Source organism: Rhinatrema bivittatum, chromosome 4 (genome assembly GCF_901001135.1).
Source record: "Rhinatrema bivittatum chromosome 4, aRhiBiv1.1, whole genome shotgun sequence".
Taxonomy (NCBI): Eukaryota; Metazoa; Chordata; class Amphibia; order Gymnophiona; family Rhinatrematidae; genus Rhinatrema; species Rhinatrema bivittatum.
The window spans coordinates 97,776,425-97,796,160 of record NC_042618.1 but is presented as its reverse complement, the minus strand read 5'-3'; the positions used below and the strand labels follow the sequence as shown (position 1 = coordinate 97,796,160).

The following is a 19,736-nucleotide window of genomic DNA, read 5'->3' as shown; positions in this document are numbered from 1 at the left end:
TTTTATGGTACTAATATACAGATTTGACTCAATTACATATTTAGAATCAGTCAAAGAAGTTTTAAGGTCCTTTTACGGTACCATCCTCTACAGTTTTACTTAAGTTATAACCAAGGTTAGACTTTTTAGCATAGCTGTCAAGTGCTAAAATACAGTGCTAATGATTCATCACATTACACCACTGGCTTAGTACATAAAATATACTGTTTTATAGTCTAAAATTCATAGAACATTTAAATCAAATGAAATGAAATACAATAAAAATATCTTGAAATCTAATGAGGAGGCACGTAGATAGTTCAAAATCAGATTATTTAATTAGAAAAAAAAAAAGAAGATCTTGTCAGCATCTAAATGTTTGCTCACTGCCTGCAGATGTTATTTATGGCGTTTGAAAATTAGTTTGAGACTCTTAGAGAAACAACCCAATAGATAAGTGGCAGAGCCTTCTAAATTTTGTACTTAGAAACATTTCTTGTACATAATAAATGGTCCCTGCTCATCATATTCCTTCCTATAGACCCAGAGCTGCTGAAAAGACTTGAGTGAAGCCAAGATAGAGCCACCAGTCCAGACAGAATATTTCCTATCTGGAGAAACTTCAACCAATGGTTTCTCATATGGAGACAGCTTAGTCAGTTCCTTTTGAAAACGCTGTGGAAACCCTTCCAACATAGTAGTACCACCACATAACAAGACATTTTTGATCATGTCCCTCTTCATAGTGGCATCACATTTATTAAGGCTGTTGACAGTTAGGATGTGAAGCCCTAACTGATTTGATCCTATGATGGATGGTTTGAAAAGAGCTTCAGGACAAAGGAATCTTTCCTTACCAATGGTAAGGAGCTGCCCATCTGGCAGTTTATAATCAGCTAAATATTCACGGAATGGCAAACCCATTTCATAGTGGATCTCTGAAGCAACATAACAGCACTTATGTTTGATGTCTTCTACTAAAGGAAAATGTTCTTCTTTAAACTTGCTTCCAGACTGATTTAATAGCTCCATCAAGTATTTGGTGATATCAGCCCCAGCATGGTCTACTCTCTCTGAAATGTGAGGCAAAGTGTAACCTTCATACATAGGTACCACATGAGAAACCCCATGACCACACTCTACCACTAAACCTGTGGTCTTACCATAAGAATACATAGACAATCTGGATTGGTAAGCAATATGGATTGCTGGCATATTGAAAGTCTCAAACATCATCTCCACATATTTTTCCCTGTTGGTGATAGGACTAAGCGGAGGATCCGATACTAGGACAGCATGTTCTTCTGGAGGAATCTTCAACTTTTTAAGAAAAATGTATTCCCAAATTTCTTGCAAACATTCCCAGTCCACCACTATGCCATGTCTCATTGGGTTGATACGTTTTAATGGTATATTGGCATTTGCAAGTTCCTGTCCAATATAGGTTTCTTTTCTATTGTCCCCTGTTTTAACAGTCTCTTGAAAAGGTTTTCCTACAGTCGATGATATCACATAAGAAGGCTTAGATTGCCCAGCATACCCAGCTTTGCAGGACCCTGTCCCTATATCAATGACCACCGCCAGGGTCTCCTTCACTATCTTTCCTACCTTAGGTGGTATTGACATACATTTGCCTTTAGGTTTTGTACCTTCTCTAACCAGCACAGCTCTTTTGGCAGGGCCTTGTTGTGGTATTGCCACTGGTACAGACATAGTTATAAATCTTTTTGACGACATTTTCGGTAATGTTTTTGATGCTGGTTGATTCTAACTCTTGTACCATGGTAAAAGATATGCCAGGATGCATGATTCTTTAAAAACCTCTTTATGAAGGTGACATCGCTGTTTGGGACATCAGCAGTGCAGCTGCATTCCTGAAAAAATAACTTCATTTGTAAGTTTTGCAAAGCTCTGGACTTTCAAGATGCATCAACACTAGTACTTAAAATTATGCATGTCTAATTGAAAGATGACAAATATAAATATTTAAAAGACAAGAAAAGGAAAAAACTAAATATCTAATAGAAAATTACCTGATTTTTGGCTTCAACTGCAATTGTAAACAATTATAAAAAATATAGTCGTACTTTAATATGAAATATAATAACGTTAAATGTTATTTAATTTTGCATTTTAGATATTACAACGTACACATTTCAGAACAAGAAGAGACACACTGTGAAAGCAAGCAAGGCTGTTACGCTGCATTGCAGCTTTTTCCTATAAAGCAGTCTAAGTTTTACAGCCAGTAGTCTTCTGTACTGTACCTCTAGTGGTTTTGTCCTCCAGGAGGAGATTGGTAGCCAAACACTGAATTTTTCTGAATATCTGTTGTAAAAAAGGATATTTGTCTTCTATTCAGTATGCTTACAAACACTCAAAAAGTTATTTGCCAGGGCATGAAAAGAAATATTTAGAGCATAGAGGGGGCGGAGCTCGTTTTTGGACTCTGTCCAAATACCTCCATGTGCAGATTGTATTTGCTCCACTAAGGTATCTACTCCAAATATATTTTCATCAGCTGAGAGCAGGAGTAAGTCCTGCTGGCTTCCCTTTTGCATGCATAACTCCCAAAATATCCTAGTTAGAGAAAAAAAATGATTTATGGGTTTTATTTTCCTTCCATTGAAAATTATGGGAATTGTGGCATGTTACACTATTTTATTTTACTATTTCTAATTCTACTAGATTGGAATCTGAGAAAAGATTCAGAAAAAAGTTGCAAAAACATTCCATTTGGAGCTGTTTTTCAAATCTTTTAAAGAGTCAATAGATAGAAACGTAACATATGACAAAAAATAAGGGTCTAAGGCCATTCTAGTCTGCTCAGTTTATTTCCTGATGCATGCCTTAGATTCCAGTTGATCTCTTATTTATCTTTCATTTCTTCACAACTAGGGATCTTATGTGCTTTCTTGAATTCTATTACCTATTTTGTTTCCACCACCTCCCTGAAAGGCTATTCCACTCATCCGCCACTCTTTCTGTGAAGAAATATTTTCCAGTGTTACATCTTTCTTCCCCTTGGATCCTCATATTATGGTGAATTTTAAAAGCGCACACCAAATGAATTTTTAAAGTCGCCCAGATGCACTTACATCTCCCGCTGTGCACACATCTCAGTTTTTTTGGAAAAGGGGCATTGTCTGGATGGAGTCTAGGAATTCCAGGGCATGGCCAAGAGATGTGCTTGCAAATACTTATGTGCCTGGGTGTGCCCCCAAATCTAGTGCCACATAAATTTACTTCCGCTATGGAAGAGGTGTACATTTTAAACCCCCCCCCAAAAAATGAGCCATATCTGCGGGGTGTGAAGGATCTGGTCTAACTGGGGGGAAAGTAGACTATTAAATTAGAGAGGTTTGGAAGACCTACCTCTTAACTGGGCAAACTGAAGGATGAACTGGTGAACCTGGCAACAATGTGGGCACGTACTTCTTTTAAAATCCCCTGATGTATGTGATAGAAGTGGGATTTATGTGGTTAGGCAATTTTAAGTGCATATATACATGCACTTAAAATTGTGCGTACATATGCACTCCCAAGCTATTTTATAACATGCGCGCATTTGTGTGTCCAAGTTATAAAATTGCTGCATCCCTTGGTGCATGCCGGCGCACATTCACCAATGTGTTCCCATGCACCAATTTGAAAGTTACTATCTTTTAATTTTATTTAATTTAATATTTCTGTTCTGCCTTCACTTTTCATCAGCTGCTTCAAAGTGGATTACAGTGTGGTATATTAAGTCGGAATTTCAGGATTAGAATGCTGTTTCAAGGTGAGTTACAGTATGGAAGGTTAGGACAAGGTTAGGATTACATTTTAGCCATGCGGGTAAATTTTGAAAGGAGTTATGTGTGTAAATTTAATATCATTGTAACAATTTTCAAAAGCCATTTACCTGAATTAACTGCATATAAAGTGGGTAAAACCTATTGACAATTCAATGGCATATATTATAGCAATTTTCAAAAGCCTACTTACACTAGTAACATGTATTTATGCATATAAAAAATAGTTTTAAGTGTGTAAATGCTTTTGAAAATCAAGGCCTTAAAGGTGAATTTTCAAAGTTGGATGTGTGCCGAATTCGGGAGCTATCAGTAGAAATATGGTACTCTAATATAAGCCAAAAATACACAACAATCAAATAAACACTGATTTGGCCAAGAAAAGAACTATGTTTGTATTCTCTAACAACCGTCATACATGGCCGCAGGCAGCTGAAAAGCTCATGTGTGTAAGCTTAAGTAGCTGCTGGGCTGAATAATCATAGGTTGCAGGAAGAATTATAGAAGCGCTGTCACAGTGTGCGAACCAACTACTGTGTGAGCACTTATCTGTTTCCACGTGTGGCAACTGAGTGTGTATAATCCTGAAGGATTGCTCCAACACTGCGGTGTTTCGGAGTATTGGACTCCTTCCTCAGGGATCCTCCAGGTGGAATTATACTTGTGCTTCTGTACGGAAACAAAAACAGTCCTTAAGTATGCCAAAAAGGCTAAAAATAACAATGGTGAATTATCAGGCTGGTGAAAGGAACTTACGGAGCCTTATAGTTGCAGACAATATGTGCGCTCGTGGAAAGTCGCTGAAAGAATGCAAAAGATAATAAATGTACAAAAAACCTTCTGATTTGTATGCCTTATAATGAACCAGGAAAATGTGATTGCGAGGGCAATCACTATGAAGAAAGTACTTACGTGCACTAAGATAGTGCAGCCTCACGGCGACTCTGCTGCAAACTGACAGGCGAAGCGCTGAGCGAAAACGCCGGTTTTAAAGGGAAATCCTCCGTGTAAAAATGACAGAAGGCGGAAATGACGCGGGTGAGCCGATTGCAGGGGAGGGACTCAAACTCCATATAAGGGCAATGACGTCAAAAGGAGGCCATTTTGAAACGAGATTGCAGGCGGGGAAAGCTGTGTGTTAGTAAACTCACCATATAAGGGCAATGACGTGGAAGAGCGGCCATTTTTAAAATAATAGAAGCAGAGGAAACTACAATACGCGGGAGAAAAGCCCTGTATATGGGTGATGGCAAATGTGAAAAAGAGACAAGTACTTATAACAACTTGGGATCATCTGGGAAAGAATTTGTATGGGTGAATCCATCGCACGCTGTTAGTATGTGCAATGTGTCTGTTGAAGAAACCATAAACGGTGAACTAAAAGACGGAACCCTGTAGGTCAAATCAAATGAGGGAAAACCATTCCACTTTTTCATTGAGACCTCGCGGTTCTGTCCCCACCTCTCCAATGCATTGGAGAGGTGGGGACAGAATTGCACAACTAAATTATAAAGAAAACCGCTGGATTTTCCGTCTTTGTTCCACAGAACCGCGAGGTCTCAATGAAAAAGTGGAATGGTTTTCCCTCATTTGATTTGACCTACAGGGTTCCGTCTTTTAGTTCACCGTTTATGGTTTCTTCAACAGACACATTGCACATACTAACAGCGTGCGATGGATTCACCCATACAAATTCTTTCCCAGATGATCCCAAGTTGTTATAAGTACTTGTCTCTTTTTCACATTTGCCATCACCCATATACAGGGCTTTTCTCCCGCGTATTGTAGTTTCCTCTGCTTCTATTATTTTAAAAATGGCCGCTCTTCCACGTCATTGCCCTTATATGGTGAGTTTACTAACACACAGCTTTCCCCGCCTGCAATCTCGTTTCAAAATGGCCTCCTTTTGACGTCATTGCCCTTATATGGAGTTTGAGTCCCTCCCCTGCAATCGGCTCACCCGCGTCATTTCCGCCTTCTGTCATTTTTACACGGAGGATTTCCCTTTAAAACCGGCGTTTTCGCTCAGCGCTTCGCCTGTCAGTTTGCAGCAGAGTCGCCGTGAGGCTGCACTATCTTAGTGCACGTAAGTACTTTCTTCATAGTGATTGCCCTCGCAATCACATTTTCCTGGTTCATTATAAGGCATACAAATCAGAAGGTTTTTTGTACATTTATTATCTTTTGCATTCTTTCAGCGACTTTCCACGAGCGCACATATTGTCTGCAACTATAAGGCTCCGTAAGTTCCTTTCACCAGCCTGATAATTCACCATTGTTATTTTTAGCCTTTTTGGCATACTTAAGGACTGTTTTTGTTTCCGTACAGAAGCACAAGTATAATTCCACCTGGAGGATCCCTGAGGAAGGAGTCCAATACTCCGAAACACCGCAGTGTTGGAGCAATCCTTCAGGATTATACACACTCAGTTGCCACACGTGGAAACAGATAAGTGCTCACACAGTAGTTGGTTCGCACACTGTGACAGCGCTTCTATAATTCTTCCTGCAACCTATGATTATTCAGCCCAGCAGCTACTTAAGCTTACACACATGAGCTTTTCAGCTGCCTGTGGCCATGTATGACGGTTGTTAGAGAATACAAACATAGTTCTTTTCTTGGCCAAATCAGTGTTTATTTGAATTCGGGAGCTAAGCACGCATCTAGCACTTGTGCATGTCCACCCGATTTTATAAGATGGCTAGATGTGCGCACAAGTGCTGATGAGTGAATATCTTCCATCAGAAAAAAAGGGGCGGAATGTGGGTGGAGTGTGGGTGTTTCGAGGCAGGCCAAGAGACATGCGCCCAAGTAGCTATGTGCATGGACTTGTGTCCAGGTCCAGTGCCACATAACCTTGCTTTGTTGCACTGGTGGTGGATCCTTGGCCCGAGGTGGGGTTGATGCTACCCGTAGGGCAAGCCCAACGGGTCCCCACCATCGAGAGGTGGAGCAGACTTGGAGATGGAGGCCAACTGGAACTTCGCCAATACTAGCCCTTGTTCCCTGCAGGTTTAGCCCTTGGGTGCCGGGGCAGGCTGGTCTTAGGCGGGCTTCTGTCAGACGATTCCCAGTGGATGTTCTTAGTGGGTAGACAGGAACTAGCAGAGACATCAGAGGGACTTAGACAGGTCCGGACGAGGCAGGGATCCAGAGACCTGGGCGGCAATGATGGGCCAGAAAGCAAGGGTAGGTGCCACGTGGGCCATAGAAGGCCGAAGCCTGGCAAGGTCAAGTCCAAAGAGATACCAGAAGCGAGGTCAGGAATTGGCTGGAGTCGGGGCAGGCGGCAGAGCTAGGTGAGGTACAGTGGAGCAAGGGTCAAGGCCGGTAATCAGTCCAAAGTGTAGTCCTACAAAGCAAGGGTGAAAGCCAGTAATCAGTCCTGAGTGTGGTCCAACAAAGCAAGGGTCAAAGCCAGTAGTCAGTCCTGATTGTGGTCCAACAAAGCAAGGGTCAAAGCCAGTAGTCAGTCCAAGGCAAAGGCTAGGTAGGAACCAGGAACGGAGTCAGGAACAGGAACCAGGAACAAGCAACGAAGCACACGACTAGCGTGGAGACCTTTTGCCAAGGCAAGGAATGAGTAGCGGCCCTGCCTTAAATAGTGGGTTAGTGTAAAGGCTGACAGAGGAGGCAGGACGCTGAATGGTGGCGTCTCCCCGCGGCACACGTGGGGAGACCCGCTGGGAGCCGGAGAGGTCCACAGAGGGACTGGGAGTGCCCGAGGAGGCAGTGAGGGTGCGGGAGCACAGGTGGCTACCCACCGCTGCCAGTGAGGACAGACCAGATCTGGGAGCCAGGCATTGGAGGTGAGTAGGCCAGGGCTGGCTGGTCTTAGGCAGGCCACCGAGAGACAACTCCCAGTGGATGTTCTTAGCAGGTAGCCAAGGACTAGCAGAGGTATCGGAGGGACCTAGACAGGTCCAGACGAGGCAGGGATCCAGAGACCTGAGTGGCAATGACGGGCCAGAAAACAAGAGTAGGTGGCACCCTGGTTGTAGAAGGCCAAAGCCTAATAATGCCAAGTCCAAGGAGATACCAGAGGCGAGGTAAGGAACAGACTGGAGTCGGGGCAGGCAGCAGAGCTAGGTGAGGTACAGTGGAGCAAGGGTCAAAGCCAGTAATCATTCCTGAGCGTTTTCCAATTAAGCAAGGGTCAAAGCCAGTAATCAGTCCTGAGCAAGGTCCAACAAAGCAAGGATCAAAGCCAGTAATCAGTCCTGAGCGTGGTCCAACAAAGCAAGGGTCAAAGCCAGTAGTCAGTCCAAGGCAAAGGCTAGGTAGGAACCAGGAACAAAGTCAGGAACAAGCAATGAAGCACACGACTAGCGTGGAGACCTGTTGCCAAGGCAAAGAATGAGTTGTGGGCCTTGCTTTAAATAGCAGGGCCTGATGATGTCATCATCTGGGGCCGCGGGTTAGTTTCGCACTGTGACCCTTTTAAAGGTTAATGAGGTGCGCGCATGCCTAGGAGGAGGCAGGATGCTGAATGGTGGCGTCTCCCCGCAGCACATGTGGGGAGACCTGCCGGGAGCCGGAGAGGTCCACAGAGGGACTGGGAACACCCGAGGAGGCAGCAGGGTTGCAGGAGCGCAGGCGGCTGCCCACTACCGCCAGTGAGTATGGGCCAGGTCCGGGAGCCAGGCGTTGGAGCTGAGTAGGCCCAGTCGCGGTCCTGCCGTGGCCGAGACACTCAACATGCTTCTGCTATGGATGAGGTGTAAATTTGAATTTTCAAATTTCCAGGTATCTAGGAAGTGTTTGAGGAGTCTAGCTTAACTGGGGGAGTGAGGGCTAATGAACCAGGGTGGTTTGGAGGTCCTAGTTGAGCACTGGTGGATGAACTGGTAAAACTGGTCATTGGGTGGACGTGTGTCTGTTATAGAGTACCATTACTTGTGCATCCATAAACTGTGCTGGGAGCACAAATACACACACCTAGACTATTTTATAACATGCGTGTGTATGTGAACACATTTTATAAAAATTGCCACATATTTGGGCATGTGCTGACACACACCTATATATGTATGCTCGCGTGCCCATTTCAAAGTTACCATCTTAGAGGTAGAATTTAAAAGCCCAGCATGTGCATCAACTGGGTGATGCAAGCCCAAGTTGGGCTTACGAGCGCCGAGTAAATTTTAAAAGCCACTTAGATGCATGCATATCTCCCATAGCATGGACATCTCACTTGATTTCAAAAAGGGGTGCGGTCTGGGCAGGGCTTGGGCATTTTGGCGTGTGGCCAAGAGATGCATGCATAGGTACTTACGCGCCCCAGCATGCACCCAAGTCCACTGTTGCAAAAGTATGGAGGAGGTGTAAGTTTTAAAAAAAAGCTGTTTCAGATGGGTTTAAAGGGTCTGGGGGGAGTATAGGCTATTAAACCAGGGGAGTTTGGAGTACCTAACTGTTGACTGGGCAAACTGGTGGATGAACTGGTCATGGACACATGCCCATTAAAATACCCTGACTAATGCATTAGAAACTTGATTTACATGACTGGGTACATGCACACTCAAAATTGAATGCACATGTGCACGTGCCCTAGCTATTTTATAACATGCATACATATGGGTGTGCAAGTTATAAAATGAACGCTTATCTGGCCGAGCGTCGATTAGTGGTGTAGATGCAGGTGGGCCTGGGTGGGCAGTGACCCACCACTTTGGATCCAGGCACACCCAACCAGAAGAGACCTGTTGGAGCAATGCCATCACAGGATCCCATTCCCGCGACAGTGAAGAGGAAGGCCTCAGAAGAAGAAAGGCCGCCATGGGATCTCATCGCTGCAATGGTGAAGAAGAGAGCCGGAGCTACGGGATCCAATCCCCACAATGGTGAAGAAGAGGGCCATAGCTGCAAGGCCATTGTGGGATCTGTGACAGCGAAGTGGAGGGCCTGAGCAGCAAGGCCATCGCGAGATCCCATCCTTGTGATGGTGAAGAGGAGGGCCAGAGCTACAAGGCTGCTGTGGGATCCCCTCCCTGTGACGGCGAAGAGGAGGGCCAGAGCTGCAATGCCTTCACGAGATCCCATCCCTGCGGCAGCAGAAGTAGGACTTTGGCTGTGCCTAATGAAAAGGCCCTGCATGTGTGTGGGTGAGAATGGAAGCTTGAATGTGTGGGTGAGAATGGGAGCTTGAATGTGCGGGTGAGAATGAGAGCTTGAATGTGTGGGTGAGAATGGGAACTTGAATATGTGTATGTGGGTGAGAATGGGAGCCTGGACGTGGGTCTGTGTGTGCATAAGAATGGGAGCCTGGGGGGTTGAGAGAGTGAGAGCTTGAATGTGTGTGTGTGTGTATATGACAGAGCATGTAGAATGAGAACTGATGTGTGTGTGTAGAGAGAATGTGAGCTTGTGTGTGTGGGGAGAGCATATGAGAGTGAGAGCTTGTGTGTGTGAGGGAGCCTGTGAGAGAAAGTGTGTGTGTGTGTCTGAGGGAGTAAGGGAAGAAGACGTAGGATTAGAGAGACACTGAAAAGGAATTAGGAAATGAGTGACAAGGGAAAAATGGGAAAAGGAGAACAGGACCAACTGATTAGAAAAATACAAAGATCAGACAACAAAGGTAAAAAAATTTTTTTTGAGATTTTAACTATTTGAATATGCCATCTTTGGGAATGTACAGTTCTTATATTTTTGTATTTTGCTCTTCAGTATTCCACTGTTCAGAGACTAGTTTCTCAGGCTTTCTATTTTGGCTTTGTCTGCATGTTTCTGTTTCTAATTTGTAGTCTCTTTTTTCTATAGGTAAGGGTCGGTCTCTGTTTTGCCTGTGTGTGTGTGACTGAAGTGCAGTATTTCTGCTAGCATGTAGTTTCTCTGTAGTAGTTCAGCTTGTTTTGTTACTCCAGTAGGTGATATATTAATGTTCTAGGGCCTGGTGTAATATTTGCATTACTCTTGTTTGAATCCTGAGAGTGGCAAGGTTCTAGACGTCTATTTCTTTGCAGGAGTTTGTGTAACTTCACAAAATAACAGTGGAGGGATATTTTTTGTAGAGTTGACATCAGAATTTGAATTTTTTTTCATGTTGGTTGTAATGTGAATTGTTCTAACTCTGCTCTGCACCTGTTCTGATGATTAATGATATTTTATTGAAGTTATGATGATTTCTGGTTTTCTGCAAAGAGGATTCATGAAAGAATACATTAATTTCTGTTTTATTACATGATTGGATCTGTGTTTGTTTTCTTTGCTTTTTACATGATATACTTGTGCATTTATAAACTGCAATACATATAAAATAATACAGATTAATAAGGAATTTTTTATTCTGGTAAGTGATTGAAATAATTGAGGTAAAATGTTTTAAAGTTTCGCACATGATGCATAATGGCTGTTGCAAACTACTTAGAAAACCGTTGTAGGGTGAAGTATATGCCATTATTTATCAATAAGATTACAACTAGTAGGTCTCAGACCTGCATGCCTACAGCTCACCCATGTTAACCTTGGGCTCACCCAAAAATACAGTTCTGGCTACCTCACTGGCATTGATGTGCACGCATCAATATGTGCCCAGATGCTGCTTTGACCTTTACCGTCCCTGTGTTTTGCTACATAGAAGTTGTGTTGTATAAAAAGGTCTGCTCTGTGACACTCAACTGAACAGTGAAAGGTGCATTTTAAAAACCGAGCATGTGCCAAAGTTGGTAGATGTGCACACATCTAGCACATGCATGTGTCCACCCACTGCCCACGTGTGTACAAGTACTGATGCATGAATATCTTGCATCGGAAAAAAAAAGGGACAGAATGTGGGTGGGGCCTGGGCATTCTAGGGTGGGGCCAAGAGTTATGCTTGCCAATAGCTATGTGCTTGGACATGTGCCCAGGTATATTTGAGCACAAATTTCCTTCTGCTATGGAGGAGGTGTAAGTCTTTATAAAACTATTTCCAGGCATCTATGAAGTGTTTGAGGAGGTCTGGGTTAACTGGGGGAAATTCAGGCTAAAGAACCAGGACAGTTTGGAGGACCTAGCTCTAGACTGGGCAAACTGGTGAACGTATTGATGGAAATGATCTTGGCCTGGATGCACGTCTGTTATAGCATTCCTTCACTTTAGCATCCCAAAGCCAACTTATGCAACCGTGCACACACAAGCTTAAAATTAGGGGCACACATACGTGCGCCAGGGCTGTTTGATGACATGCGCACATGTGTGCGTGCAGGATATAAATTTGCTGCATATCTGGCCGCACCCCCATATACATGTGTATATGTATGCCCACATGCCCGTTCAAAAGTTACCATCCCTATGTAAAAGGCAACCTCACCCTAAAACTTCAAACTACTTTGTTTAGTGTATTTTATATTACAGTATACAGCAATCAAGCTAATTATACCCTTAAATTTCCAGGAAATACACTGAATTAATAGCTATTCTATGTTGTTTCTTCAGAGCCATTATTATACATGTATTTCTTTAAGAGCATATAAAGAACAGCATAGGGCAGGTTGTATTGCAAATAAAGAAGAAATCAGTTAATATCTCACCTGTTTATTGCTTATAACATCACCAGTCATGGCTTTGTTTGAACAATACATTTCTAGAGATTGAGCATTCTACTCTGGGTGCAAAAATCTAACATACAGAGTCATTCATCAAAATGTATTATTGTGGGCATTAGGGCCCTAATACCCTCTATAAATTTCACATTGTGTGGTGTGAATACTATTTGCAACAAATTCTGTTTTGGGCATAGGGGGAGGGAGGGAGGGAGGGAAAGAAAGAGCCTCTATGGTGGCACCCATAGTAGTCAACTATTTATACTGCTATAGGAGGGCCAGTTAGTAACTTGAGGTAAGGTTTGGTGGTGGTCTAGGGTTTTGGGGCCAGTTTTACATGCACAGTGAGACGTACGAACAGCACAGTAGACCTTGGTAAAGATTTGATGTGATCTGGAGTGAGTAAAGTCACACAAGGATGAGATTTCTACAATGTTCACTTTCCCTAGTTAGATGGACTCTCTACCAGGGTACTATCAAGCTAGGGCGAGAGAACATTGAAGTAATCTCCTCTTAGTCTGACTTTTCTCACTCCAAATCATGTCAAATCTTCACCGAGGTCTACTGTGCTGTTCATACGTCTCACTTTGCAAGTAAAACTGGCCCCAAAACCCTAGATTAAAACCAAAACCTCACCTGAAGTTACTAGCTGGCCTTCCTATAGTGGTATAAATAGTTAACTACTTTGAAAGCCTTATAAGGAGTCTGTCTGTCTGTCTGTCTGTCTCTCTCTCCTGCAGATCTCCCACTCTGAACACCCTCCCCCTTAGGAGGAGATTTAACACCTTGGTAAACAAAATATCATTAATATAGTATGCAATACAATAAACACAGGCTTACTCAAATGATACAGGGCCATTGAGAATCTGACTTCACACATTAGTAAGGAGAAGAGTTTGCATAACCAACTTGACTTTGCACCCTGTAAGCTATGGACTTACCTCCATGATTAATGAGATTTTTTTCTCTAATGTTCAAGGAATATGTATTAGCCATATACAGATAGGGGCGGATTTTAAAAGGAGCGCGAATAGCCTACTTTTGTTTGCGCTCCAGGTGCAAACAAAAGTACGCTGGATTTTAGTAGATACGCGCGGAGCCGCGCGTATCTGCTAAAAACCTGGATTGGCGCGCGCAAGGCTATGGATTTTGTATAGCCGGTGTGCGCCGAGCCGCGCTGCCTACCCCCGTTCCCTCCAAGGCCGCTCCGAAATTGGAGCGGCCTCGGAGGGAACTTTCCTTTGCCCTCCCCTCACCTTCCCCTCCCTTCCCCTACCTAACCCACCCGCCCGGCCCTGTCTAAACCCCCCCTTACCTTTGTCGGGGGATTTACGCCTCCCGGAGGGAGGCGTAAATCCCCGCGCGTCAGCGGGCCTCCTGCGCGCCGGGACGTGACCTGGGGGCGGGTCCGGAGGGCGCGGCCACGCCCCCGGGCCCGCCCCCGGAATGCTCCCGACACGCCCCGAAAACGCCGCGCGGTTCGGGCCCGCCCCCGACACGCCCCCCTACACGCCCCCTCCGAAAACCCCGGGACTTACACGAGTCCCGGGGCTCTGCGCGCGCCGGTAGGCCTATGTAAAATAGGCTTACCGGCGCGCAGGGCCCTGCTCGCGTAAATCCGCCCGGTTTTGGGCGGATTTACGCGAGCAGGGCTCTGAAAATCCGCCCCATAATGTGCATGTTATATTTTAAATTAGGAAACAGAAATTAAACCGTATTCAGAAACTCAGAGGACCAGGCGTTCATAGCAGCTTTGGGGCTCCGATCTCATTACACTGACCTTAACACTACACCAGAAACAAAAATCATTTTTACAGTATGGAACCACCATTCTGAATTCCTGTACTCCAACAAATATGTCTTGCACGTTTAACTGTGAAAATCTCATTTCTATATTCTATATAAAATAAGGTAAAAAATGTATCAGGTTTGCCCAATTTCTGCCATTGTTGAAACACTACTTTGGATTATGCCATTTTGGGGTAAAATGTACTTCTTTTTATATTGTATATTTGGCTTGGCTGTTTCTTCCTGTTCATTTGGGATTCCAGCCTTTGTTGGCTATGCTTCCTTGAGCCTTCCTTTGCAAATATCTGGGAATTTTGCCCTATTCTAGTTCAGCCATTGCAGTGACAGCCCTTGGCTGGGGCCACAGAATGTGGCATCTTTCAGAAACTGGTATGTGGGAGCCTTAAGACTAGCCAATAGGCATCACCACTGAATGATGCTAATAATGTTTTCCCTTATTTGCTCCCCCGCTCCAGGACTGTGACCTCTGCCTCTGCAGCATCCCTAGTCCTTATTTAAGTCATGGAATGGAACACCTGCCCTGGGACTCAAATCCACGTCCTAGGCCTGGCAGCACTGCCATTGAGCCAGCCCTGGGCTAAAAATGCCAGAAAATTATTTTGAAAAATCTGTCTTCCAGGTTGTGTGCTGTCTCCATGCCTTGTAAATGTAAATACACTTTCAGTTTACTGCTGGGAAGTTGGTAAAAGCCTCATCTGGCTTCAGGTAGGTCTTTAGTCCTACATTTAATACAGCCTGTATTTAAGGGCTGTGTCAGACAAAAAAAGACCTGTTTAAATTCAGGAATTGGAGAACTACTAAAGAGGTAAAATGATACAAAATCCATCTTTAGTTTCAAATCTTCATATCTCTTTTCATTTTTGTAATTAAGTTCCCTCTTCAACCAATAGCTATCTTATTTGATTAGAAGATAATTCATACGCCACCGAATTCATTTCATTTAGATTTAAGAGCATAGATTCAAATGAAATAGAAACAAGTCTTCATCAAATATTCTGAATAAATCAGCTGTGAATGGCTAAAGATGGTTTTTATTTCTTTAGAGATTATTAAACCATATGACACTTGAAAATAAATGAAAACAAATAAGATACCTCTTTTTTTCTTACTGTATCTACCGGAAAAACTTCAGTTACTTCATGTGATGGATTAAAAAAAAGGGAGAAACTGTGAGCAAGAATATAGATGCATCTTAGGATTCTGGTGACATCACAAATGTCACCACTCAACACTAGGCTCCATGGTTATTATGAGGTCAGTAAAACCAGGTCATGAGTCATGCGAGCAGTAAATCCAGAGAGGAGCTGGTTATGTACGTAAACACGTCAGGCAGTGCTGAGACATAGCCCGGCTTCTTGGTCAAAAGTTTTGGCTTCCTGCTTTTAGTATGAGCCGACGTCATGCACAGTGGGCTTCCTCCATCCAAATCCAGATGTCGGGGAGGTCAAGAGAGCAGCAGCTCTGCACCTCTGAGAACGGATAATGTGGTGGATGAACATTGCATAAAGCTGATATGTTGTACAAGTCAGAACATAGCTGGCCTAAACTCCCTCTTAGAAGAGTTATTTGTTTTTCCTAAGCTACACAGGGCTTCCGAGCTGCATGTTTTGCTTTTACAGTAGGATGTGATTATTTTTACAATAAACACCAAAGTCAATGAATAACATTCAGCTGGAAGGTTGTACCGAATTTGGGTGAAACGAGTCTTTGCTTAAAGTCATGTCCCCAAGGCAATTCTCATATGGTGTTTCCATTAGTATTACTATGTGTGGACTCTAACCCCCATGCATTTATGCATTTCTTTTTTTTTTTGTCAAAATAATTTTTATTATCAAGGGGTGTACAAAGCCGCGTAGAAGAGCGTGTTGCTCTTCTGCGCGGCTTTGTACATAACCACAGACTTTGCGCTACTGAGAGCAGTTATGGAATTATTCCTGTTAGTAATATCCATTCATACGATCCTTCCGCGTGTGCCTCTCTTTGCTATCTGAATTTTGGAAGCTCGACCGGAACTTGTTTCCGGTTGAGCAAGGTAATGTGGGCCCGTGCCCACGGCGAGGAAAGGAAGGGAAGGGGGGGGGGGGGAAGCGGGGGCACGATAAGGTTAGGGTCAGCATGCGGGCAGAGAGGGGGGGGGGGGCGTTAGGAAGGACGCAGGAGAAGGGCAGGGGATTGGACATTGGAGGGTTGCCAGGGGGATGAGGGGCTGGGTCGGCAGGGGGGGGGGTGGAGTCGTACGGGGGGATAAGTTAGAGGAACGAGGGGGCGTGCGCGCGAACGGACTCGTGCGTCGGCGCGGCGGAGAGCGGCTGGGGAATTTTGTTAATTCGCGGTCCGTGGGGGTAGGCCGGGGCGCTAATCGGCGGTGTTGGGGGCGCGGCGGTGAGCTACGGCGGAGCGGCGTGCCATGGCGGCCCGGGAGCGAGCGGACGACGACCCGAGCGGCGCGGAGTCCGAGGAGGCGGCGTGGGTACCTGGACCGTTGGAGGAGGCCGGCGCGGAGTCGGAGGAGGAGTCCGTCGGTCGGGCGATTTACAGGCACGGCCTGGCGGTGCTCGATCGGGTGAGCTTCTGGGACGCCGCTGCGGAGGCCCGGGGTGCTGTGGGGGAGTCGGCTGGGACCGCGGAGGCGCAAGGGGGCGGTGCCGTTGCTGCCGGAGGGGGCGTGGGGCCGGTAGGTGCGGCGGAGGATGAACGGCATGGCCGTGGGCCCAGTGCGCGGGTCTCGCGATCGCGGGGACGGGGCCGGGGCAAGGAGGTGCAGCGGGGGGGCCTGGCCGGGCCGAGTGGAGTCGGAGCTGCGGGGGCGAGGGGGGCAATTGAGAGCGGGGAGCCGCGTGGCCGGGGGTTGGGGCGTGTGTGTACGGGAGCGGGGCCAGGGCCCGGACGGCGGGTAGGTCGGCCGGGTGCAGGCCGGGGGCGTGGGACCCGGGGCGGTGCAAGTGGGGCGGCCGCCTCAGCAGAGCATGTTGCGGTGGCCGCGGGTGGGGGCCTGGACAGGAGGGCGGCAGCCCGGCGGGGGGGTGTTACGGGGGGGCGGGGGGGCGAGGGGTGGCCGGAGCCGGTCGAGGGGTGCAGGGGATGACTCTGGGGTTTTGGGGTGGTCGGGGGTGCTGAGGGGGGCTGGTTGGGAAGAGTGGGGGGGCCTTGGGGGGGGTAGCTCTACAGGCAGGGGGCCGGGGGGGACAGGTTGCGATCCGGCAGAGGGCTGGAGTGATGGGGCGGGTTGGGCGCCCTCCCCCTCGCTGGCTGTACTGTCGTTACAGGGGTTGGCTGAGGAGGAGGATCTTGCGGAAGCGGGGTCGTCCAGTCGGGAGGCTTGGCGGAACGTGGCGCCTGGGGCCGGGCGGAACGTGGCGCCTGGGGCCGGGCGGCCAGGACTGGCGGTGAGACCCCCGGAGCCAGGAGCGGGCCTAGCGGACCTTGGAGCGGCAGGTGAGTCCGTTATTTTCCCGCGTCTGCCTGGGGGTGTGCGGGAAGGGGTGGCTCCCGACACGGGGGGGATGGGGGGGGCGCAGGGGGAGGTGCGGGGGTCGGTTGTGGTGGAAGGGGGGGTAGCTGGAAAAGGGGGCAGGAGGGGGAGGGGTCGGAAGCGTCGGAGACGGGACCGGGGGAGTTCTTCGGACTCGTCGACGTCCAGTTCCGCATCGTCGTCCTCTTCGTCCTCCTCGCGGGAGCGGGGCAACTGGGGTTGTTCCGGACAAGGGGCCGGCGGTGCCTGGCGCCCCTGCGCTTGTGGCCCTTACGGAACTGTGGGAGGAGGTGCCTCAGTCGTTGCGGCGGCGGATCCGGCGGCGCCAATTCATAGATATTTTTCAATTGATGGAGGGGCGCAGGGGGCGCCGAAAGGGGAAGAAGCGGCGCAAGAAGAGTGCCCAGGCGGGGGGCGGTTCGCAGGCGGTGGCACGCAACATCCATAATTGGATGCGCTCGTTCCTCCGTTTGGCCAGCGTAGTGGGGCATTGGGATCCTACGCAGTACGGGCCGCTACTGGCGTACGCGGATGGGATCTTGGCGGCAAGTAAGACGTACGAGGGCTGGTCGTGGTTAAACTACGACGAGCGCTTCCGTGATCGCATGGAGGAAAACAGGTTCATGTCCTGGGGTTCCCAGGACGTGGGGCTGTGGCTCACACAGATGGCGGCCAAGGTGTCGCCGGGGGCTTCCGGTCTGGGGGTGTCGGCGGGGGGGGGGGGGGGGGGGACGCGGCCCTTTCGGAGCGGGACGCCCGCGGTGGGGGGGGGTCAGGCCGAGGACGGGACGCAGCGATGTTTGCTGGCGATACAACCGGACCACTTGCATCTTCCCGGACTGCAAGTTCCGGCATGCGTGTTCCATCTGCGGAGCGAGTCACCCCACTGTCCGCTGTGGGAAGCGGCCAGCGGAGGGCGCGGGAGCCACTCCCGCAGCTAAGGGTTCCGGAAAGTAGTCTGTCGCGGCTGGCCGTCACGCCTGTGAGGGTGGCGGCCATGCTCCCCTGGCTTAGATTGTATCCGGAGGGGCGGGTGGCTGAATTGTTGCGGGATGGGTTCACTGCGGGTTTCCGGATTCCGTGTCCAGAGGGGGGTGTGGAGGGCGGGGGGGCGAATTGTCCGTCGGTCCGGGGGTTGGTGCGGGTGGTACGGGAGAAGTTGCAGGGGGAGATCGATTTGGGTCGGATCGCGGGGCCGTTTGCGGAGGCGCCGTTTCCTAACCTGGTGCTGTCCCCGTTGGCAATAATCCCCAAGAAGGAGGTGGGGAAGTTTCGGCTTATCCACAACCTTTCGTTCCCCGAAGGGCGTTCGGTGAACGACGGGATTCCGCGGGAGTTCTGCGCGGTGCGGTACGCTTCCTTCGATTCGGCGGTGCAGGTGGTGCGGCGTTGTGGCCGTGGGGCTTTGATGGCGAAGGCTGACGTGGAAGCAGCGTTTCGTTTGCTGCCGGTGCATCCGGGGAGTTTTCATCTGCTGGGATTTCGCTTTCAAAGTGAGTTTTACTTTGATAAGTGCATGCCGATGGGCTGCTCGATTGCCTGCGCGTATTTCGAGGCGTTCAGTACCTTCCTCCATTGGGTGGTGGCGCAGCGGTCGGGTTCAGAGGATATCGTGCACTATTTGGATGACTTCCTTTTTGTGGGGGAGGGCGTCGTCGGGTGTGTGTCAGGGGAGCCTGGGATGCTTTCAGTCGGTGGCGAGGGAGTTCGGGATTCCGCTGTCCGCGGACAAGACCGAGGGGCCTCGGACCCGGCTGGTGTTCCTCGGGATAGAACTAGACTCAGATGCGATGGTGTCGCGGTTGCCGCGGGATAAGGTGGAGCGGTTGCGCGGGACAGTGCGAGCGGTGCTGGACCGGCCTAAGACGTCGCTGGTGGACCTTCAGTCTTTGGTGGGGAGTCTAAATTTCGCGTGTAGGGTGATCCCGATGGGTCGGGCGTTTTTGCGGTGACTGACGCATGCGATGTCCGGGGTTCGGCGGAGACACTATCGGATTCGTATAACGGCGCCGATGCGCGTGGACTTGCGGCTGTGGGATACGTTTCTCCAAGGGTTCAATGGGGAGGCCATTTGGCAGTCGAGCCCCCTGTCCAATCACACGCTGGAGTTGTGGACGGACGCAGCGGGATCGGTGGGGTTTGGGGCGTACTTTCAAGGG

At 48.0% G+C, this 19,736-nt stretch overlaps 1 protein-coding gene across 1 annotated transcript; it reads right to left on the bottom strand.

The window, feature by feature from the left end:
* Nucleotides 1-293: 293 nt before the first annotated feature.
* On the bottom strand, nt 294-15,288 carry LOC115089332 (actin-like protein 7A). Its single transcript, XM_029597423.1, has 2 exons — nt 15,200-15,288; nt 294-1,853 (listed from the first exon to the last, which is right to left on the bottom strand). The coding sequence occupies exon 2, from the start codon at nt 1,714-1,716 to the stop codon at nt 463-465; it is 1,254 nt and encodes a 417-aa protein (XP_029453283.1). The 5' UTR covers nt 1,717-1,853; nt 15,200-15,288; the 3' UTR covers nt 294-462.
* Nucleotides 15,289-19,736: the final 4,448 nt, after the last annotated feature.